This window comes from Sapajus apella, unplaced genomic scaffold (assembly GCF_009761245.1).
Source record: "Sapajus apella isolate SASKATOON/1434 unplaced genomic scaffold, GSC_monkey_1.0 scaffold56, whole genome shotgun sequence".
NCBI classification, from domain to species: Eukaryota; Metazoa; Chordata; class Mammalia; order Primates; family Cebidae; genus Sapajus; species Sapajus apella.
The window spans coordinates 316,654-340,434 of NW_022436996.1; the positions used below are offsets into that span (position 1 = coordinate 316,654).

The 23,781-nt window shown below is 42.5% G+C and overlaps 1 protein-coding gene across 5 annotated transcripts in view; it reads right to left on the minus strand.

Annotated features, from left to right (window-relative positions):
* Nucleotides 1-353: 353 nt before the first annotated feature.
* Nucleotides 354-23,781, minus strand: part of WDR60 (WD repeat domain 60) — a 92,031-nt gene continuing 68,603 nt past the window's right edge. The window contains exons 23-26 of one of the 5 annotated variants that reach the window (XM_032244858.1): nucleotides 20,691-20,790; nucleotides 20,378-20,509; nucleotides 11,198-11,421; nucleotides 354-979 (exon numbers count right to left, since the gene is read on the minus strand). In XM_032244858.1, coding sequence (XP_032100749.1) covers nucleotides 781-979; nucleotides 11,198-11,421; nucleotides 20,378-20,509; nucleotides 20,691-20,790 — 655 coding nt within the window. In that variant the 3' untranslated portion in view covers nucleotides 354-780. Of the gene's footprint in view, nucleotides 980-11,197; nucleotides 11,422-11,768; nucleotides 13,923-18,007; nucleotides 19,107-19,130; nucleotides 19,307-20,377; nucleotides 20,510-20,690; nucleotides 20,791-23,781 lie in introns of those variants that run through there. The other 4 variants (XM_032244859.1, XM_032244860.1, XM_032244862.1 and 1 more) reach the window with 4 other exon arrangements.

Sequence of the window (23,781 nt, forward strand, 5' to 3'; positions counted from 1 at the left end):
AGCCTTTCTGCCCTCTGCTTCCGTGCAGTGGTGAAGCCATAAGGCGCTGCAGGAAGCTGGGGGCAGCTGACTGGACACGAAACCCATTGTGCCTTGAGGCTGGATTCCACCTCCAGGAAACAGGAAATGAAGATTTCCATTACTGATGAATTATTCAGCCCAGGGTGTTTTCTTTTTACAGCAGCACAATTCCTAGTCGCCCTGAGCTGCAAAATTCAAGGGAGTTTATTTACTTGTATTATTTCTACACAAAGGACAACTTTTAGTACTAGTGGAAACATGTCTGTCTTGCTCTGCAAATATGACAATCCAAAAATGCCAAAAGAAGGTGCCCAAGAATTTCAAGAAAAAACTGTTGGCAGAGGTCATTTCAACAGAGTAATTCCTTTTAATTTAGACATGTATAGATATATTTTATGTATGACTAAGAAAATACTTCATTAAAATATCTTTTCATGGTAGGCTGCTTAAAATCTAGTAGTAATGTGACAATATTTTAAACTGTTCTAAAAATAACTCGAAATACTCTCAGAAAAGAGCACCCTGAACGTGGCTCTACGCTCCCCCTGGAAGTTTCATAAATGCTAAAATGTTCTGTTTCCATTCAAAAGCAGTGACTTAGTGAAAATACCAAATATTCTTGGAAAATAAATTATATACAGAATATACATGGTCTATATACATAAATATACTTGCACACAAATGTAAAATTATCCACCTTATAATTATGTCTTTTACATTTGGGTTATTGCAGCCACACTGTCCTCTCAGCAACACCCACTACTTGTGCGGTATTTCTTCCTTCCACAGGGCTTCCTGCAAAAGCAGACGCAGCCTGTTGCACTCATCCGCCTCTGGGGCTGCCCACTGCCTCTTCAGGTGCTGGATGTCAATGGAGCCAGAGGCCCTAGCCAACACCAGGGCCAGGAAGCTGCCAACAGCCTTCTCGGGCTCACCCACCACAGCCATGGTCACCAGCCTGCAGGGAGAAGTGCAGAAGCAGAGGATCAGTGCTCGTCTGAGGGTCAGTGTTCACACAGGGACATTGTTATGTCAGAGGATCAGTACTCACACGGGGAGATTCAGTTATGTCTGAGAATCAGTGCTCACACAGGGACATTCAGTTATGTCTGAGGATCATTGCTCACATGGGGACTTTCAGTTATATCTGAAGATCAGTGCACACACGGGGACATTTAGTTGTATCTGAGGATCAGTGCTCACACAAAACATTCAATTATGTCTGAGGATCAGTGCATACATGGGGACATTCAGGTATGTTTGAGGACAGTGCTCACAGTGACATTCAGTTATGTCTGATTATCAGTGCTCATACAAGGATTCAGTTATGTCACAGCATCAGTGCTCACATGGGGACATTTAGTTGTGTCTGAGGATCAGTGCACACATGGGGACATTCAGTTATGTTTGAGGGTCGGTGCTCACATAAGAATATTTAGCTTTGTCTGAGGATCAGTGCACAGATGGGGACATTCAGTTATATCTGAGGATGAGTGCTCAAATGGGGACATTCAGTCATGTCACATGGGGAGATTCAGAGGATCAGTGCTCACACGGGGACATTCAGATATGTCAGAGGATCAGTGCACACATGGGGACATTCAGTTACATCTGAGGATCAGTGCACACACGGTGCATTCAGTTACATCAGAGGATCAGTGCTCACACGAGGACATTCAGTTGTATCAGAGAATCAGTGTTCACATGGGGACATTCAGTTATGTCTGAGGATCAGTGCTCACACAAGGACATTCAATTATGTCTGAGGATCAGTGCTCACATGGAGACATTCAGTTGTATCAGAGAATCAGTGTTCACATGGGGACATTCAGTTATGTCTGAGGATCAGTGCTCACACAAGGACATTCAATTATGTCTGAGGATCAGTGCTCACATGGAGACATTCAGTTATGTCAGAGGATCAGTGCTCACATGAGGATATTCAGTTATATCAGGATCAATGCTCATACAGGGACATTCAGTTATGTCTGAGGATCACTGCACACATGGGAACATTAAGTTATGTCTGAGGATCAGTGCTCACACAGGGACATTCAGTTGTCTGAGGATCAGTGCACATATAGGGACATTCGGTTAAGTCTGAGTCTTCCAAAATCTACCTTCTATGGGAAGAGTGAAACGGATGAGAAATTCTAAAAACACCAATGGCCAAAATGAAAGCTAGACCAGAAATAAACATATGAAAACCTACAGAAAACACTGAAAATGCATTTCTGCATGTTAGAGGCCTGCCAGACGGACCTTCACGGAGATAAGTGATGAGGACCTGCTACAGGAAGACAGGCAGGAGGCTCTCTCAGGCTGCCTGCTCTCTCCTCAGGCCAGGAGTCAGCATCCCCCCTGGCAGGTCTGCAGGCAGGTTCCTGGAGGAGGTGGGGGCCATCAGCAGCCCAAGCAGGCCTACCCACCAGAACCTTGTCCTCGGTCTCCAGCCTCCCCCGATCTCACCCACAGACAAATCTCCATCTCCAGCCTGGACTCACCCTGGAGCCCCAGACCCCTACTCACTTCACCTCGATGGGACCAGCACCTCCATCATCCACCCAGTGCTGGAACACAAGACCTGGGGCCACCCTGCCTCCCCAGTCTCACTCCCAGAGGCCCCTTCCCCACAGTCAGGCCGTCCCCATCTCGCACCAATTACCACAGCTCCCTGACCAGGTCCCAGCAGTAATCCCCTCCCCAGGCTGACAGAGACTCTCAAAGACACACCTCCAACGTCCCCGTCCCCCATTCAAATCCCTTCCTGTGGCTGGTAGGAACACATGCAGTCTCTCCTTGCTCTAGGCCTCCAGATCACACTCCCGGCCCCTGCAGCTCCAGGCCTGGCTAGACGTCCCCTCTCCCTGTGCCTCTTGCAGATTCCCTGCACATCTTGGCTTCACATCTGCTCATCTTTTCAGATCTGGCTGTACTGATGGAGTCTGAGTCCCTGCCCTTGTCACTACAGGGGTGAAAACCACATCCATCTCCACCACCAGCCATGTGTGGAGGCCATCACACACAGAGCTGGGGCTCCTGTGCTCAGACCCTCAAGTCCCCCCCAACAGCAGCATGATCTACCTTGGGTGGGTCACTTGCCCCTGCACATGACCTGCTGCCCTCACTGAGACCCCATCTCCTATGTCTCTGCCCAAAGTTCCCCTCAATAGGACCATCCTTCCCTGCCCCACTCAGCCCTGAGTGTATTACTCCTAATGCTATCCCTCCCCTAGCCCCACACCCCACCAACAGGCCCTAGTGTGTGATGTTCCCCTCCCTGTGTCCATATGTTCTCATTGTTCAACTCCCACTTATAAGAACATGCAGTGTTTGGTTTTCTGTTCCTGTGTTAATTTGCTGAGAATGATGGTTTCCAGCTTCATGCATGTCCCTGCAAAGAACATGAACTCTTCTTAATGACCGCATGGTATTCCATGGTGTATATATGCCATATTTTCCTTATCCGGTCTACCACTGATGGTCATTTGGGTTGGTTCCAAGTCTTTGCTATTGTGAATAGTGCTGTAATAAACATACATGTGCATGTGTCTTTATAATAGAATGATTTATAATCCTTTGGGTATATACCTAGTAATAGGATTGCTGGTTCAAACTGTATTTCTCTTTTTAGATCCTTGACGAATCACCACACGGTCTTACACAATGGTTGAACTAATCTACATTCCCACCAACAGTGTAAAAGTGTTCCTATTTCTCCACATCCTCTGCAGCATCTGTCGTTTCCTGGCTTTTTAATGATTGCCATTCTAACTGGCATGAGATGGTATCTCACTGTGATTTTGATCTGCATTTCTCTAATGACCAGGGGTGATGAGCTTTTTTCATATGTTTGTTGGCCACATAAATGTCTTCTTTTGAGAAGTGTCTGTTCATATGCTTCACCCACCTTTTGATGGGGTTGTTGTTTTCTTATAAATTTGTTTAAGCTCCTTGTAGATTCTGGATATTAGCCCTTTGTCAGATGGATAGATTGCAAAAATTTTCTCCCATTCTATGGGTAGCTTGTTTACTCTGATGATAGTTTCTTTTGCTGTGCAGCTCTTTAGTTTTTCCTTTTTTCTTTTTTTGGAGACAGTGTTTCACTCATGTTGCCCAGGCTGGAGTGCAATGGCGCAATCTCAGCTCACTGCAACTTCTGCCTCCCACACTCAAGCGATTATCCTGTCTCAGCCTCCCAAGTAGCTGGAACCACAGGCGTGTGCCACCACACCCAGTTGATCTTTGGTATTTTTTAGTAGAGATGAGTTTTCACCGTGTTAGCCAGGATGGTCTCAATCCCCTGACCTCATGATCTACCTGCATCAGCCTCCCAAAGTGCTGGGATTACAGGCATGAGCCACCACACCCAGCTGCTCTTTAATTAGATCCCATTTGTCAATTATAGCTTTTGCTCCCACTGCTTTTGGTGTTTTAATCATGAAGTCTTTGCCCATGCCTATGTCCTGAATTGAACTGCCTAGGTTTTCTAATGGGATTTCTATGGTTTTAGATCTTATATTTAAGTCTTTAATCTATCTTAATTGTTGTATAAGGTGTTAAGAAAGGGGTACAGTTTCAGTTTTCTGCATATGGATAGCCAGTTTAACCAATACCATTTACTAAATAGCAAATCCTTTCCCCATTGCTTGTTTTTGTCAAGTCTGTTAAAGATCACATGATTGTAGACATGTGGTGTTATTTCTGAGGCCTTTGTTCTATTCCATTGGTCTATATATCTGTTTTGGTACAAGTACCATGCTGTTTTGGTTACTGTAGCTTTGTAGTATACTTTGAAGTTAAGTAGCATGATGGCTCTAGATTTGTTATTTTTGGTTAGGATTGTCTTGGCTGTACAGGCCATATGAAATTTCAAGTAGTTTTTTTCTAATTCTGTGAAGAAAGTCAACAGTAGCTTGACAAAGATAGCATTGAATCTGTAAATTACTTTGGGCAGTCTGGCTATTTTCAGGATATTGATTCTTCCTATCCATGAGCATGGAATGTTTTTCTATTTGTTTGTGTCTTATTTCCTTGAGCAGTGGTTTGTAGTTCTCTTTGAAGAGGTCCGTCACATGCCTTGTAAGTTGTATTCCTAGGTATTTTATTCTCTTTGTAGCAATTGTGAATGGGAGTTCATTCATGATTTGGCTGTTTGCCTTTTATTGGTGTGTAAGAATGCTTGGGATTTTTGCACACTGATTTTGTATCCTGACATTGCTGAAGTTGCTTATCAGCTTAAGGAGATTTGGGGCTGAAATAATGGGGTTTTATAAATACACAATCATATCATCTACAAACAGAGACAATTTGACTTCCTCTCTTCCTATTTGAATACCCTTGATTTCTTTCTCTTGTCTGATTGCCCTGGCCACAACTTCCAATACTATGTTGAACAGGAGTGGTGAGAGAAGGCATCCTTGTCTTGTGCTAATTTTCAAAGGGAATGCTTCTGGCTTTTGCCCATTCAGTATGATACTGGCTGTGGGTTAGTCATAAGCAGCTCTTATTTTGAGACACATTCCATCAATATCTAGTTTACTGAGAGTTTTTAGCATAAAGGGTTGAATTTTATTGAAGGCCTTTTCTGCGTCTGTTCAAATAATCATGTAGTTTTTGTCATTGCTTCTGTTTGTGTGATGGATTACGTTTATTGATTTGCATATGTTGAACCAGCCTTGCAACCCAGAGATGAAGCCAACTTGATCATGGTGGATAAGCTTTTTGATGTGCTGCTGGATTCAGTTTGCCAGTATTTTATTGAGGATTTTCACATCAGTGTTCATCAGGGATATTGGCCTGAAATTTTCTTTTGTTGTCTCTGCCAGGTTTTGGTATCAGAATTATGCTGGCCTCATAAATGAGTTAGGGAGAAGTCCCTCTGTTTCTATTGTTTGGAATAGTTTCAGAAAGAATGATGTCAGCTCATCTTTGTACCTCTGGTACAATCTGGCTGTGAATCCATCTGGTCCCAGGCTGTTTTTTTGTTTTTTTGGCTGGTAGGCTATTAATTACTGCTTCAATTTCAGAACTTGTTATTGGTCTACTCAGGGATTCTACTTTTTCCTGGTTTAGCCTTGGGAAGGTGTATGTGCCCAGGAATTTATCCATTTCTTCTACATTCTCTAATTTATTTGCATAGAGGTGTTTATAGTATTCTCTGATATAGTCTGTATTTCTGTGGAATCAGTAGTGATCTGCTGGCAACAGGCCTTAAGCCTGTCATAAACAGGCCTTAAAGAAACTGGCCACAAACAAAACATCTATAGCACTGTAATATACTCGTAATGGTGGGGACACACATTGCTGGAGGTTGTTGGTTTACTGGAGTGAGGGAGAGAAATACCTGACCCATCCAGAGCAGAAGACCACTTAAAGGTGTTCCGGGACCACAAACTATAGCATGAGCGACCCACGCCCTAATGCCACGTTCCAGTTGCAGTATATATACACATCAGAGACTGGTTTTTGCCACTAGTAAAGAATGCTTTGTTTCCTGTGAAGAATGCTTTTCATTAATTTATAAACTGCAGTATGATGATTATCACTTGCTTGCTGTCAATAAACATGTGGCTCAAACTCTGTTCGAGGCTCTCAGCTGGGAAGGTCGAAGCCCCCTGATGCTCCACCTTTTGCATTTTATCCTTGTGTCTGTTTCTTAATTCCTTCAGTGCCACCTGGGTTGGGGTCTCTACGACCAAGTGGGTCTTGGCAGTAATCTCCCCTTTATCATTTTTTATTGTGTTTATTTGATTCTTCTCTTTTTCTTTATTAGTCTGGCTAGTGGTCTATGTATTTCATTTCAAACTCATTCACCATTTGTAAATCTTTTCAAAAAAACAGCTCCTGAATTCACTGATTTTTTCAAAGGCTTTTAGTGTCTCTATTTCCTTCAGTTCTGCTCTGATCTTAGTTATTTCTTGTCTTCTGCTAGCTTTGAATACATTTGTTTTTGGTTTTCCAGTTCTTTTAATTGTGATGTTAGGGTGCAAATTGCAGATCTTTCCCGCTTTCTCCTGTTGGCATTTAGTGCTATAAATTTCACTCTAAACACTGCTTTAGCTGTGTCCCAGAGATTCTGGTACACTGTGTCTTTGTTCTCATTGGTTTTGAAGAACTTATTTGCTTCTGCCTTAATTTCATTATTTATCCAGTAGTCATTCAGAAGCAGGTGGTTCAGTTTCCATGTAGTTGTGCAGTTTTGAGTGAGTTTCTTAATCCTGAGTTCTAATTTGATTGCACTGTGGTCTGAGAGACTGTTTGTTATGATTTCTGTTCTTCTGCATTTGCTGAGGAGTGTTTTATTCCCAACTATGTGGTCAATTTTAGAATAAGTGTGAAGTGGTGCTGAGAAGAATATATATTCTGTTGATTTGGGATGGAGAGTTATGTAGATGTCTGTTAAGTCCACTTGGTCCAGAGCTGAGTTCAAGTCCTGAATATCCTTGGTAATTTTCTGTCTCGTTGATCTAGTACTGACAGTGGGATGTTAAAACCTCCCACTATTATTTTGTGGAAGTCTAAGTCTCTTTGTAGTTCTCTAGGAACTTGCTTTATGAATCTGGGTGCTCCTGTATTGGGTGCATATATATTTAGGAGAGTTTGCTTTTGTTGGTGCATTGATCCCTTTACCAGTGTATAATGCCCTCTTTGCCTTTTTTTATGTTTGTTGGTTTAAAGTCTGTTTTAACAGACTAGGACTGCAACTTCTGCTATTTCTGCTTTCCATTTGCTTAGTAAATATTCTTCCATCCCTTTATTTTGAGCCTATGTGTGTCTTTGCTTGCACATGAGATGGGTCTCCTGTATGCAGCACACTGAAGGGTCTTGACTTCTTATCCAATTTGCCAGTCTGTGTCTTTTAATTGGGGCATTTACCATGTTTACACTTAAGGTTAATATTGTTATGTGTGAATTTGATCTTGTCATTATGATGATAGCTGGTTATTTTGCCTGTTATTTGATGCAGTTTCTTCATAATGTCGATGGTCTTTACAATTTGGTATGTTTTTGCAGTGGCTGGTACCGGTTCTTCCTTTCCATATTTAGTGCTTCCTTCAGGAGCTTTTGTAAGGCAGGCCTGGTGTGACAAGATCTCTCAGCATTTGCTTGTGTGTAAAGGATTTTATTTCTCCTTCGCTTATGAAGCTTAGTTTGGCTGAATATGAAATTCTGGGTTGAAAATTCTTTCCTTTAAGAATGTTGAATATTGGCCCCTACTCTCTTTTGGCTTATAGGGTTTCTGCAGAGAGATCTGCTGTTAGTCTGAAGGGCTTCCCTTTGTGGGTAACCTGACCTTTCTCTCTGGCTGCCTTAACATTTTTTCCTTCATTTCAACCTTGGTGAGTCTAACAATTATGTGTCTTGGGGTTGCTCTTCTCAAGGAGTATCTTTGTGGTATTTTCTGCATTTCCTGAAACTGAATGTTGGCCTGTCTTGCTAGGTTGGGAAATTTCACCTGGCTAATAACCTGAAGAGTGTTTTCCAACTTGGTTCCATTCTCCCCATCACTTTCAGGCACACCAATCAAACATAGGTTTGGTCTTTTCACATAGTCCCATGCTTCTTGGAGGATTTGTTCATTGTTTTCATCTTTTTCCTCTAATTTTGTCTTAACACTTTTTCATTAGGTTTATCTTCAATCTCTGATTATCTTCTTTCACTTGATCCATTTGGCTACTGATACTTGTGCATGCTTCACAAAGTTCTCGTGCTGTTTTTTTCATTTCTATCAGGTTATTCGTGTTCTTCTCTATACTGGTTATTCTAGTTAGCAATTCCTCTATCCTTTTTTCAAGGTTCTTAGCTTCCTTGCATTGGGTTAGAACATGCTCCCTTAGCTTGGAGGAGTTTGCTATTACCCACCTTCTGAAACCTACTTCTGTCATCAAACTCATTCACCATCCAGTTTTGTCCCCTTGCTGGCGAGGAGTTGTGATCCTTTGGAAGAGAAGAGGCATTCTGGGTTTTGGAATTTTTAGCCTTTTTGCCCCAGTTTTTCTCCTCATCTTCCTGGATTTATCTCCCTTCGGTCTTTGATGTTGGTGACCTTTGGATGGGGTTTTTCTGTGGACATCCTTTTTGTTGACGTTGATGCTATCTTTTCTGTTTGTTAGTTTTCCTTCTAACAGGCCCCTCTGCTGCAGGTCTGCTGGAGTTTGTTGTAAGTCCACTCTAGACTCTGTGGACTCAGGAAGCATGGTGGTCAGGAACCCACTTGAGGAAGCAGTCTGTCCCTTAGGAGAGCTTGAGCACTATGCTGGGAGAGCCACTGCTCTCTTTAGAGCTGGCAGGCAGGAACATTTAAGTCTGCTGAAGCTGCACCCACAGCCACCCCTTCCCCCAGGTGCTCTGTCACAGGGAGATGAGAGTTTTATCTATAAGCCCCCATCTGGGGCTGCTGCCTTTCTTTCAGAGATGCCCTGCCCAGAGAGGAGAAATCTAGAGAGGCAGTCTGGCTACAGTGGCTTCGCCAAGCTGCGGTGGGCTCCACCCAGTTCGAACTTCCTGAAAGCTTTGTTTACACTGTGAGGGGAAAACTGCCTACTCAAGATTCAGTAATGGCAGACGCCTCTTCTCCCACCAAACTCGAGCATCCCAGGTAAACTTCAGGCTGTTGTGCTGTCAACGAGAATTTCAAGCCAGTGGATCTTAGCTTGCTGGGTTCTGTGGGGGATGGGATCTGCTGAGCTAGACCACTTGTCATCCTGGCTTCAGCCTCCTTTCCAGCAGAGTGAATGGTTGTTTCACTGGCATTCCAGGCACCACTAGGGTATGAAAAAAAACTCCGGCAGCTAGCTCAGTGTATGCCCTAATGCCTGCCCAGTTTTGTGGCTGAAACCCAGGGCCTTGGTGGTGTAGGCACCTGAAGGAATCTTCTGGTCTGTGGGTTGTGAAGACAGTAGGAAAAGCATAGTATCTGGCCAGAATGCATCACAGTCCCACATGGCTACCCTTGGCTAAGGGAGGGACTCCTTGCACTTCCTGGGTGAGGCAACATCCCACCCTGCTTCTGCTCACCCTCCGTGGGCTGCATGCACTATCTAACCAGTTCAAGTGAGATGAGCCGGGTACCTCAGTTGGAAACACAGAAATAACCATCTTCTGCTGGGAGCTACAGACTGGAGCTGTACCTATTTGGGCATCTTGCAAGCCACCCAATAAATGCAATTCGTAATTTTGTTCAGATCTCATCAGGATATCCCCAACATTCTATTAAACTCTTTATCTTTCCTTTACAAAAGGGCTGTGGGATTTCTCTCCTCCAGGTTAACACAAACACTCACAGTAGGATAATTGATTAAAAAGAAATGTAGAATCTAGAGGAAAAAAATGCAGATGAACAGACAAGCAAGGGCCCAGGAAAAGCACCTCATGATGAAAGTTTTTGTGAACACTTCTGCTTTGAAACAAACAAAGCAACAAAGAACTACCTAACAGTGGTGTCAATGAGAGTGTGCCCATCTTCAAATCCACCAGTGACATCACGGGAACTGACGTGCATGTCCTGGGAGCGCTTGTCTGGCTGTGAGCTGGGAGACCCCCTCGAGGGGCCTGGGCCAGAATGGCTTCAGTGTGGCATTGTGCGGATCATTAATTCCAAGCACCATTCCCCTTTAGAGACTAGGGGAACACCTACTACCTCACCAAGACGTTACAGAGTTACAGTTTTTAAGACTGGCAAAGGAATATACCTAAGACACTCTCACCAACTATCATTTCTTACTCATAGAATAATAAAGATGGGGAAATACCATACAATGAATTTGTCAGTCCAATAGACTAGCTTGGGTAAATATACAATAATCACACTTTAAAGCGGTTTTAAAAATATTATTTAAATACACAATCCAAGAGTGATGAACCCTCAGGTAATCCGGACTCAGTGGTGGTGGCGAGGAGGCAGGCCCATGGTTACGCCACACATACCCTAGGCTGCGATGTGGGGCAGGATGCTGGAAATTTCTGCCTTCCACTCAACTTTGCTATGAGCCTAACACCACTCTCAAAAAAATATTTTTAAACTACATAAACATATTATTTAAAAGTACACATGGCTACATTTTAAAATGTAGCAACCTTATGCAAAACTTAAAGAGAAGCCACTGGTGGCAACTCTGGCCGAACCCCCTGCCCCCACACCCGCCAGCAGATGCTCCAGAGCTTCCCCACTTGCCTGTCAGGGCAGAGCTGCTGCTTGGTGACAGGACCCAGATCGCTCTGGAGTAGGTCCCAGATGTAGACACTGGATGTGTTGTCCTGCACCAGGAACACGGCAGGCCTGGTCGGGGACCACTGTAGGCCGGTGACTGCATGGCCATCTGTGCTGCTGTCCCACTGCAGGAGGGGAAATGCAGAACTCAGCTGGTGCAGCCTGATGCTTCCGTCCGAACAGCCGGCCTGTGACCAGGAAGGATGAACACCGCTGAGCATGGCCTTGTCCTTTCTTTTTTTCGAGATAAGATCTCGCTCTGTCACCCAGCCTGGAGTGCAATGGGGCAATCACAGCTCACTGCAGCCTTGACCTCCCAGGCTCAATCAATCCTCCTGCCTTAGCCTCCTGAGTAGCTGGGACTACACGCATGCACCAACACATCTGGCTATTACTACTTGTAGAGATGAGGTCTCACTATGTTGTCCAAGCTGGTCTCAAACTGCTGGCCTCAAGTGACCCTCCTACCTCGGCCTCACAAAGTGCTGGGATGACAGGTGTGAGCCATCATGCCCAGCCATGTTTTTTTCTCTTTTTTTTAACTTGATTTCAGCAGCCAGAGAAATTTTTCAGAGCATTCGCTTTCTTTAGTTTGTCACTGCAAAAACACTAACTTGTTGTTTTCCAAACAGGAGGAAGGGGAGGGTGAGGAGGGATAACATGGGGAGAAATGCCAGATATAATATGCACCTAAAGTAAAATAAATAAATTTTAAAAAAATAAGTAAAATCTTAAAAAAATTATAACATTGAATCTCTCCTCAAAAGGTACAAAGGTGAGCACTCACCTGACTGATAAACTTTGTGTTTCTCTTCCAACATGGTCAATAATCAAAAGATTCAGTGAATATATAAATAGGTATTTATTTTCAACAAAGTTGTATATCAGTGGCTCAAGCGTGGGCCATTAAGATTGGTTCCATGAAAATATGGCACCTTTTATAAAACTACATACATTTATATCAATAATATGGTTATATATTTCCCTTGGATTGAAATTTTCATAAAATCAAACAACTGGTTAAATAAAAGGCCAAATTTTTAGCTTTTAAAGAGAAGATTAATTCATTTTACTCAATATATTTGATCTTTCCCATATTCAAAAAAAGAAAAAGAACATCAATAAGAATGTGAGTAAAATTCTAAAATGCAATATAAACAAATTTTAAAACCTATATTCTAAATAAATAACATAACCATACAGGAAGGAGGGGCAAGAACCAGGCCACACAATTTCTGAACACCTCGTTCAACGGTGCAGTTTACATCCGAAACCCAGGCAGCACCCAGAACACGGACTGCTCAGCGGCCTTACTTTCCCACAGGCATTGAAGAGCTCTGTGTACTCCAGGAGTGAGCATGTGAACGGATCCAGATTAGTCATCCTAACAACATACAGGGCCAGATTTCCCTGTCTGAGAGGCAGGCACAGCCAGGGAGGAGGCAGGATGGAGGGACCCTGTTTGTTAACCTGGAGTTAGAGACAAGGGTGCAAACTCACAGTATGTGATGCCTGCATATGTGGTTTATGGATAAAAGTGGGCATTCCATGTGCTTTGTCTCTTAACGGACCTACCTGCGCCATCAAACACTTCTTACTGCCCAGGTCTTGGTTTCTAGATACTTTTCTCCACTCATAAGAGCCACAACTCCTGGGGGAAGTGGCTGGTTTAGGGCTCACAGGATGATGTCCAAAGGATAAAGAGCCAGCGCAAAGGACACCCACTGGCCTAACCCAGAACATTTGAGCAGCAAAATAAATACTGGTAGTAAATAATTGTGATCTACTAAATAAAGTAAAAAGCCACATGTCCACAACATGTAATAAAAAGACACATACATGCATAGAGAAAAGGAAAAGTCTCCCCTAACGGTAGAAAGCCAACTAGTACATGAAGAATTAACAGCGGGTTGGAAAATCACTATTTGCCAATCATCTTAATAATCAATTCAAGAAACATTCATCCATGGATGCCAAAACTGGTGGTGAAAATCTAAGGAGTTTTGAGACGTTTACAAAGTGTCACCGTAACCCCCCACGAGACACTTAATCAGAAAGGAACCAGGAAACTCCACAAGGTCAGAATTTGTGTTGTGTGGGACGGCACCAACCGATGTCACTGGTCTCCCCAGGACATGCATCACCCTGAGCTACTCCAGCCAAGCACAAAAAACCTGTGCCTGATCGTGACTGATGGAAGCCTCAGACATGCTCAGACTCAGGAACATTGTATAAAATAACTGGCCTGTGCCCTTCAAAAATGTCAAGGTCATGCAAGACGGAGGGACTCAGTCTTTGATGTCCAGATCAAGGGATTTTGAAGAGACAAACCAGTGAATGAGACACAGGGCCTGGGACATGACTTTTCTTAACAAGGGCATTATCGGAACATCCCTGTGATCTCCCTCACTCTACAGATTCAATAGCAGGTTTGTACCAGTGTGAACCTCCTGGTGACTGTGACCACAACAGTTATATGGGGATATTCTTGCTTTTAGGAAATGCACGCTGAACTGTTTAGGGATAGAGTATCGTGTTTGCAACTTCCCCTCAGACAGTTAAAATATCTGAACGTCCAGAGAGAAGGAAGCCCACGTGGTAGGTCTGGAGGTCCTCCACCAGAGAGGAGGAAACCCACCAGAGGGTATGCAGGAAGCCTTTGAACTATTCGTGTAATTTCTCCGTAAGCCTGAAATTGTGTCAAAATAAACGTTTTTTTAGAAAAGATCCATTCAATAACCATATAAAGTGATTTGTACCACCTAGGCAGGTAAGACTTTCAGAAAGCTGAGGACAGAGGTGTCAGGACACTCATGAGAGCCCCTGGCTCTGAGGTGCATGAGGGCAACCCAGCACCTCCAGTGTGTGAGTGGAGGTCCTCTTGGGAGGGTGCAGAAATAGGCCAGGGCAGAACCTTCCAGAGGCTGGCCCAGACACCTCCGAAGACCTGTTGTACCTCTGGACTCAGGACCAGCTCAGGCCCTGGGGCCAGAATACATACGTCCTTTTAAAACATCATTCTTTCATGCACCTTCACAAAACAGAAGATTTACTAATACTGTGTACACCTTAGTCACAGAGGCAAGGTCTGGACCACATACATTACTAATAAAATTACTATCTAACATAATGGGAACCACAAATAGGAACTATATACGTAATTTAAAATTCTCACCAGCCGGGCGTGGTGGTGCATGCCTATAATCCCAGCTACTCAGGAGAATCTGAGGCAGGAGTATCACTTGAACCCGGGAGGTGGAGGTTGCAGGGAGCTGAGACCATGCCACTGTACTCTAGCTTGGGTGACAGAGCAAGACTCTATCAAAAGCAAAAAAAAAAAAAAAAAAAAAAAAAAAAATTCTAGTAGCCACATTAAAAAGTTAAAAACAAAAAAACAGCAGGGTGTGGTGACATGCACCTGTAATCCCAGCTACTCAGATGGCCAAGGCGACAGAATTGCTTAAGCCTGGGAGATTGAGGCTGTACTGAGCTATGATTGTGCCACTGCACTTCCAACCCTGGCAGCAGAGCAAGACGCTCTCAAAATTTAAAAAAAAAAAAAAAAAGGTAAATAATTTCAAAATGCAATAAACAAAATAATTTTTTATTGATAAAAATATACATCAGGAATTTACCATCATTGTAAGTGTACAGTTCAGTGTAATAAATACATTTATATGCTTTTCTTTTCATCCACACCAGCTTCTGGTAGCCACCATGCCACACTCTGTCTTCATGAGAGCCACTTTTTTAGCAACTGTATATAAGTGAGAACATGCGATATGTGCCTTTCTGTGCCATATTTCACATAGTGGCCAGTAACTTCCACCCATGTTGCTGTAAATGACGGGTTTCATTCTTTTTTATGCCCAATATTCCATTGTGTATATTTACCACGTTTCCTTTTTCCATTCATCCACTGATGAGCACTTAGGTTGACTCCCTATCTTGGCTATGGTGGATAGTATCACAGTAAACATTAAGAGTGCAGATATCTCTTTGATGCGTTTATTGTCCTTCTTGTGGCTACATACCCAGTAGTAGAATTCCTGTATTATATGGTGGTTCTATTTTTAGTTTTTTGAGGAACCACCATACTGTTTTTCGTAATGGCTGGACTAATTCACATTTCTACCATCCGTGTTGAAGGGCTCCCTTCTCCACATCCTCATCAGCATCTGTTACTGCCTTTTTTATGAGCCAGTTTAACTTGGGTGAGACGATATTGTGCTGTGGTTTTGACTTGCATTCCTGTGATTAGTGATACTGAGCTTTTATTCATATATCTCTTGGCCATGTGTATGTCTTCTTTTGAGAAATGTCTGTTCAGATCTTTTGCCCACTTTAAAATCAGATTTTTTTTTTGGCTATTATTTGAACTCCTTATATATTCTGGTTATTAATCTCGTTGGATAAAGAATTTGCAAATCTTTTCATTTCCTTTGCTGTTCAGAAGCCTTTTAGAATGATGTAATCTCAATTGCCTACTTTTGCCTCTAGCTTTGTCCTTTTTGCTGAGGATTGCTTTGGCTATTCAGGGTCATTATTGATTCCATATAAATATTAGGGCTTTTTTTGCCTATTTATGTGAAGAATTTCTTTGGTATTCCGAGAAGGATTGCACTGACTCTGTAAATTGCTTTGGGCAGCACTGTCATTTTAACAATATTAATTCTTCCAATCCACAAGCATGCAATGTCTTCCCATTTTTTGTGTCCTCTTCTATTTCTTTCATCAGTTTTAGTTTTCCTCCTATAGATCTTTCACGTCTTTGGTTAGATTGATTTCTAGCTATTTTACATTTTTGTAGCTACTATAAAGAAGACTGCTTTCTTGATCTCTTTTTCAGATTGTTGCCGTTGGCATATATACACACTACTGACTTTTGTATACTGAATTTTTATCCTGTACCTTTACTGGATTCCTGTGTCAGTTGTAACAGTTTCTTTGGTGGAGCGTAGGTTTTTCTAGGAAACGGTCATACTGTCTGCAAACAAGGTTAATCTGACTTCTTCCTTTCCAGTTTGGATGCTCTTTATTTCCTTCACTTGTCTAACTGCTCTGGCCAGGACTTCCAGTACTTTATTGAATAAGAGTGGCAATGTGGGTACTATTGTCTTATTCCAGCCTTTAGAGGAAGGGTTTACAATTCTTCTCCACTCATTATGTTAGCCATAGGTTTGTCATAAACAGCCTTTGTTATTTTGAGGTATGTTCCTTCTATGCCCAGTTTGATGAGGGCTTTTATCAGAGGGATTCTGAATGTTATCAAATGCTTTTTTGGCATCTATTGAAATGATATCCTTTTTGTTCTTGATTCTGTTAATGTGATGTCTCATGTTTATTGATTTGCATATTTTAAACCATTCTGGCATCCCTGGAATGAATCCCATTTGATCATGGTGAATGGATCTTTTTAACATCTTGCTAAATTTGGTTTGCTAGTATTTTGTTGAGGATTTTTGCCTCTGTGCTCATCAGGGATACTGGCTTGTAATTTTCATTTTCTGTTGTGTCCTTGTCTGGTTTTGGCATCAGGGTAATGCTGGCTTGGTAGAACGTTTCAATTTTTTTGAAGAATATGAGAAGTATTGGCATTAATTGTTCGGTAGGATTGAGCAGTGAAGCCATAAGGTCCTGGGCTTTTCTTTGATGGGAGACTTAGTACAGCTTCAATCTAATTACCTATTATTGATTTACTGAAGTTTTCTATTTCTTCATGGTTCAATGTTGGTAGGTTGTATGTGTCCAAGAACTTATCCATTTCTTCTGGGTTTTCCAATTTGTTGGCTTATAGCTGTTCATAATAGTCTCTAATGATTACTTGTATTTTTTAGGGCTCAGTTGTCATATCTCCTTTTTTGATTCTGATTCTTTTTGAATCTTTTTTATTATAGCCAAAAGTTCACCAATTTTACTTCTTTCTAAATTCAAATTTTCATTTCATTGACCTTCTGTAATTTGTCTCAATTTTATTTCTGCTCTGAACTTCACTATTTCTTTCCTTCTGCTAATTTTGGGTTTGGTTTGTTCTTGCTTTTCTCCTTCCTTGAGGTGTATTGTTACATTGTTTATTTTGAAATCCACTTTTTGGATGAAGGCATTTGTTACTATAAACTTTTTAGTATTACTTTTGTCATATCCCATAGATTTTGATATGTTGCATTTTTATTTTCATGTTTCAATAATTTTTTTAATTTCCTTCTTAATTTCTTCATTCAGGAAGATGTTTAATTTCCATGTGTTTGTGTATTTTTCAAGGTTCCTTCCATTATAGATCTCTAGTTTTATTCCATGGTAATCATAAAAGAGATTCAACATAATTTCTATTTTTCTGAATTTGTATGGACTTGTTTGGGGCCTAAGATATGGTATATTCTAGATGAAGTCCCATGTGCTAAAGAATGTATATTCTGTAAATGTTAGGCCTATTTGGTCTAGCGCAGGGGTCCCCAACCCCTGCGCCATGACCAGTAACAGACCATGGCCTGTTACAAACTGGGCCACACAGCAAGAGCTGAGTAGCAGGCAAGTGAGTATTACCACCTGAGCTCTGGCTCCTGTCAGATCAGTGGTAACAACAGATTCTCATAGGAGCATGAACCCTACTGTGAACTGTGCATGCAAGGAATCTAGGCTTCAGTGTCCTTATAAGAATCTAATACCTGATGATCTGAGGTACAACAGTTTCATCCTGAAACTGTCCCTCAAACCCCGGTTCAGGAAAAAATTGTCTTCCACAAAAGGGTCTCCCCATGTTGCTCAGGCTGGCTCATCGATCCTCCTGCCTTGGCTTCCCAAATCCTGGGATTACAGATGTGGGCCACCACACGTAGCCTTGATTGTGTATTTTCAAATAGCCTGTTTTTAGCTCACTAATTCATTTCTCTGCTTGATCCGCTCTGCTGCTGAGAGCCTATGATGAATTTCTTCAGTTCAGCAAATATGTTTCTCAGTTTCAAGATTTCCATTTGATTTTTTAAATTATTTCAATCTCTTTATTAAATTTCTCTGATAAATTTCTGAATTGCTTTTCTGTGTTGTCTTGGAGATCACAGAGTTTCCTTAAAATTGCTCTTTTGAATTCTTGGGTAAGAGAGTTCACAAATCACTGCCTCATGAGGTCACTGGACTTTTGCTGTCCTTCTGGGCAGGTCATGGTTCCCTGTTTGCTGCTGTTTCTTGTGGGTGTATGTCCGTGTCTTTGCATTGCAGGATTAGTTATTTACTCCAGCTGTCTTTGTCCACCTTGTTTTGGTTTCTATTGAATATATTTGCTTAGCAAATGCTCACTGCTGGGTTGCTGCCTCCTTTGCAGCTATAGATGAGGTTCACCTTAAGATGAGATGAGGATAACCTTGGCTGTATTTAGTGATTGAGGGAGGCCTGCACCAAACGAGGGAGGTCTCAAAGGATTTGTCCTGACAGCACCAGGGTTCGTGTTCGGAAGGCCTGTGGAGCAAACCTCCTGCGCATGGTGTTGTGAGCGGCTACTCTGATTGAGTGCCCTTTGGCTGAGGTACAGAGTTTCCAGGGCTGGGGACAGTAGTCCCACCTCCGCTTTGCCTCTGGGCATCCTCGGGTGTTTCTCCCTTCAGGCACTCGGGATGGATGCTCCCCATGGGCAGAGGCAGGGACAGGGCACCCAAGAAAGTAGAGAAACTGGGTGTCCACCTCAATTTTTACTTTCTCCAGCACAGAAACCATGAGTTCTGGAGAGATTTTCCATGCACTTCATGCCAGACTAATTAAGGGGGAAAGGGCACTGTGGATATGGAAACCCAGTTTTCCTCCCATCTGCTCAGATCTTCACACTTGAGCTCTAAGTTCTTACTGGTGAAGATCTTGGTGCTATGTATTTGGTTTTGGTTTCCTGTGGGGAGAGAAGCCATAAAAAGCTCCAGGGCTCCACACTGGAACTCGACAACAACAACATTATTAATAACATATTTCACATTCTTTTATTCATACTAATTCTTCAAAATCTGACATGTATTCCACACCTCCAGCATGTCTCAGTCTTGTCTGGCCACATTCCAGGCTCTGAACATTACTCAGCAGCTCAAATGCCATCTTTGGAAATACAAAGATACATGAAATACCATCTCCCCCCTCAACAACCTTACAGTTTATGTGGCTGACATATAAACATAATTTAGAATATTTTAAGTACTATAAAAGTAGTGTGAATAAATAACAATCTGTCCTCTCAATCTCAAGTATAGGGAAATTTGTAACAACTAGTGAAAGGAGGCAATATCTGAGTTATAATTTAATGCCTTGACTGTGGTATAACTCTTAACAGTTAATTATCAGATTTAATCACATATGAAGTTGTTTCATGTTTTGCCTTAAGTCCTATCTTACCCCAACCAACCCATAAACTGACCTTGGAGCCCACAGGACAATTGTGACTAGGGTGAGCTCGGCTGACCCTAGCCTTCCCTGGAGGCGAAGAGAGCAAGCAGCGTGCACATTTCCTGCAGCATGGAGTGCAGCACAGGAGCTGTTGCCCGCCCGACAGCCATCCCTGCACTTGCAGGTTAAAGACTCTGAACATTAATTTCTATTATATTATGTTAAATAATAAAAGAATACAGGCAAAAATTCTTGCACTAGAAATTTGGTCACATTTTTGGCTGTATCATAGGTTTTGATATTTGATATTCTTCTGTTAAATTCTAAGTTTATAAATAAACCAAGTACTACTTAAGAGAGTTTAATTTCTACATAGGTTTTGTTTTTAAAATTTGTTATTAATTTCATGTTTCTCCTTTTTAGAGCACTGACACCCAATAAATGATCAATCTGTACTCTAGTAATGATCAACTTTTAAAATTTTCCAATGGATCACTGCAAGTGTCATGCTACCCAAACAGGCAAAGAGTATCACTAAAAAGAATTGGTAAGCCTAGGCAACATAGGGAGATCAGGTAGCTACAAAAAATATATTTTTTTAATTATCTGTAGTGGCAGGCATCTGTGGTCCCGGTTACTTGGGAGGCTGAGGGGGGATCACTTGAGCCCAGGAGCTCAAGGCTGCAGTGAGCTATGGTCACACCACTGCACTCCAGCCTGGGTGACAGAGCAATACCCTGTCTCAAAAAAAGAAGAATTGGTGCTTTAAAAAACAAACTTTCTTACCAAGAATATTGGTTCTCCAAATGGTGAAAAATCAATGACATTAACTTTTACTGGTCTTATACCACATTGCTGAGGTTTGAATAGTTTGGGAGCCACTCTCAAATCTTGTCTTGTGCCATGGGTTATGAGACCCTGTGAAGAAGAAGAAGCCGAAGAGTGACAGAAGAAGTGCATTAGACATAGCTACTGTTCCTCGAACAATTTAAAAATTATAAAAGCAAACAGTAATTTGATCTTAAATAAAGGTATTTATCAGGTAAGTCTAGAAAAGAAGGAGAATGAGTAACAGAATTAAATTTAAAATACTACTCACCATGTCTGTGCCAACAATAAAGTGATTAGGATCTGAAGGCAGAAATTTTACATTCAGTGTTTGTGTAGTCCTCCCAAATTCATTACCTTTATGGGAAAGACTGAAAAAATAAAATAACAAAGATGAACAGATGGATTGTTTTCAAACCTTAAGAATAATGATGGCATTAACACTGATTTACACTACAATACATTACTCGATATATAACAGGCCATGTCACATGCCTCAGTGACTTTAGCCACTCTGTTTCCAGTTTTTATCTGCTACTGCACTCTTGATAATTTTCTTCAGATTTATCCTTCTGTTCACTAATTCTTTCTTCAGCTATATCTAATCTGCTGTGTAACCATTAACTTGGTTATAAATTTCAGAGATAACAGTTTCATTTTTAGAAATGTCTTTTAGATTATACAACTGTCTCAAGTTCTTAGTGAACAACTCCTATTTTTTACACCAAGGTAGACTGTTTCTTCATGCTTGTAGCTGTGAACTCATCTGCAGCAGACTGCTTCTCATGAGAATCCTGTGAGCCCCAACATGCAAATTTATCTTTACCCACAAGGCGGTTTTGCCTCTACTTTAACTATGAACCCACTGAGGCCACTGGTAAGGAGAAGTGATGTTAACATCTCAGCTTGTGGGTTCCCACACACACTCAGCTTAGGATTTCAAGTTCTTCCAAGCTCCTCTGTCTTCCCTTGGCTGTGGTGAGGCTTTCTGAATTTCCCTATCACTGCAGGGGCAGTGAGTTCCAAAGTCCTGTGCAGGGGTCTCAGTGTTACCTCCTTGACTCAGGCAATCCCAATGCATCAACTGGTTCTGCATGGGGCTCAAGCCTCAGAGACAGCCCAGAAGGCCTGAGATAGGCTGGGCTTGACATCCTGCCTCCAAGCCATCACACAGCAGCTCAAAAGCTTAGGGCACCAACTTTAAGCTCCCTCCTATTATGGCATTTAGAGATCTTCCTTCCCTTTTAAAAATTACACTTAGTTTTATTTTTTCCTTTATATGGCATATGTATTTGTAACACAGAGATGCCCACAGTTGCTCCGCTGGCCATGCCCGCATCATCAAAGTCAGCATCTGGCCATGCTACCACAGCCTGCTTTCCAATTTTCTCTTTCCATCCACATTCAGGACTGCAAATGTCACCTCTTGGTTGGTGACTCCCAAATCCCTTCCTCTATCTGAAGTTTCTGCTATGGAGGCCCCTGCCTCCTGGACATCTCCACAGGCACCACAAGCTCAGCCTGTCCTCACTGGACCACACTGGGCTACTCCCAACCCTCCCTGCCCCTATCCTCATCTGGCAAGTGGTATCCAGTCACCAACCAGACATGCTGGTAGAGGCAGGGACCAACCCAGGCTCCTCCCTCCCACTGCTCCTATCATCGATAAGCTGCTGGGTTGTATAAGTTCTACCCCTTTAGCCTGTGTCCAGCCCTCTGAACCTGTGATTGCTGCTTTTTCATATCCTAGTTGTTCATGTCAGTCACTCCAGAGCCTCCAAATTGCTCTCCCTGACACCAGCCTCCCTTCTTCTGTTACCCATTTATACCGCTGCCACACTGACCAATCTACATCACAGACAAGAGGCGCCACTCCTTGACTCAACATCTGGCAACGGCTTGTGACCACCTTATGATAAACGTCCACACCCTTTAAACAGCGGACATACTCGTCGGGGCCTGACCGATCTGTCTCCCTCAACATCAGACCCACTGACAGCCCCAAATGTGCCTCTGGGCACTCGCAGGTGCTGCTCCTCTGACCATCTAACTGCACCTCAAAGGCCCGGCTCAGTCTTTTCCTACTCAAGATGTCCCCACTGCCCCCATCCTTTGAGCTCCCACAAACACTGTGCACATCCTGACAGCGCACCTCGTCCTCTGCACTACAACCCTGGTGGACAGGGGCCCACCTGCAGAGGTGCTGCAGGCAGAGGCCTCCCAGGGACACTCACACTCAGTGACTGACGGGATAGGGGGTACAAAGGCCCGGCCACATAATTCTGGGAGGCCATTCCAGCTCAGAACTCCCCGGCCCTGGAGAATTAGCCATGGGGCCTGCCTCACAGCTCAGCTCCTCCTCTCAGCCCAATTCTGCATCCTCCCCACCCTCTCCCAGGCAGTGATCCCAAGGAACTACTTAAGAAACATCCTCACTCTGAACTCCACTGCAGAGCCTTTTTCCTGTGAAAGCAGGGAGCCCCACCTGCAATCACATAGCGTTGACTCATCCGCCTCCTTCTTGGAGGGCCTTGAGGGAACATGCTCCCGCCTAATGCTACAAAGCCTGGCAAGTAGAATAAACTCAACATGGTTGGTTGAGCAGAGTATGAAGGAACATTTATTATGCATGGATCTCAGGAAGACACTGCCAGGAGTTTTTGAGTAAGAAAAAACCCAAACGTCGGATAGATTAGACACTTTCCTTCAAAGAGTGTGTGTGCAGTTAAGTACAGGAGAAGCCGATAGCTAAAGATAAATACAATGCACAGTATAAAGCGAAAAGGACCCTGGTAGAGATGAAAAGTCATAAAGAAACTCAGCAAGAGAACTGCAGAGGCTGGTGGGGTCAGGGGCTAGCCCAGGAACCATGTATGTTTGGCTCTGCAATACAGGAAATGACTTTTTAAAATGTAATTGACTCACATTCATAAGTCTCTAAGCATGCATGAATTCATTAACACAACCCACAGGTTTTCTGAGTAAAACCCAACCCACAGGAGGAATCAGGCCCCCAAACTGTTCAAGAGTAATTCAAATGTTGATAGCTGACCCGAGTACAGTGTACAAGAAAAGATATTTGGGAAATAAATTAACATAAAACATATACATACCATAAACAATATTTGTACATTTGTGAAGAATTTTTATGTCATATTAAGTTGTATAAGTAAAAGCAGAAATCTAACTCTCTGAATAAAACTTTTTATCAATGTTTCTGGTTCCTGCAACTTTATGTAAGCTTAACCTCTGGGTTTCATAAGAACTGAAGAACAGTTAAATAAGACCAATTTAAAAGACAGAAAGTAGCCTCTACTTAAAAATTAGCTCTACACCCGGAAGCTGCATTTATTACATTCACT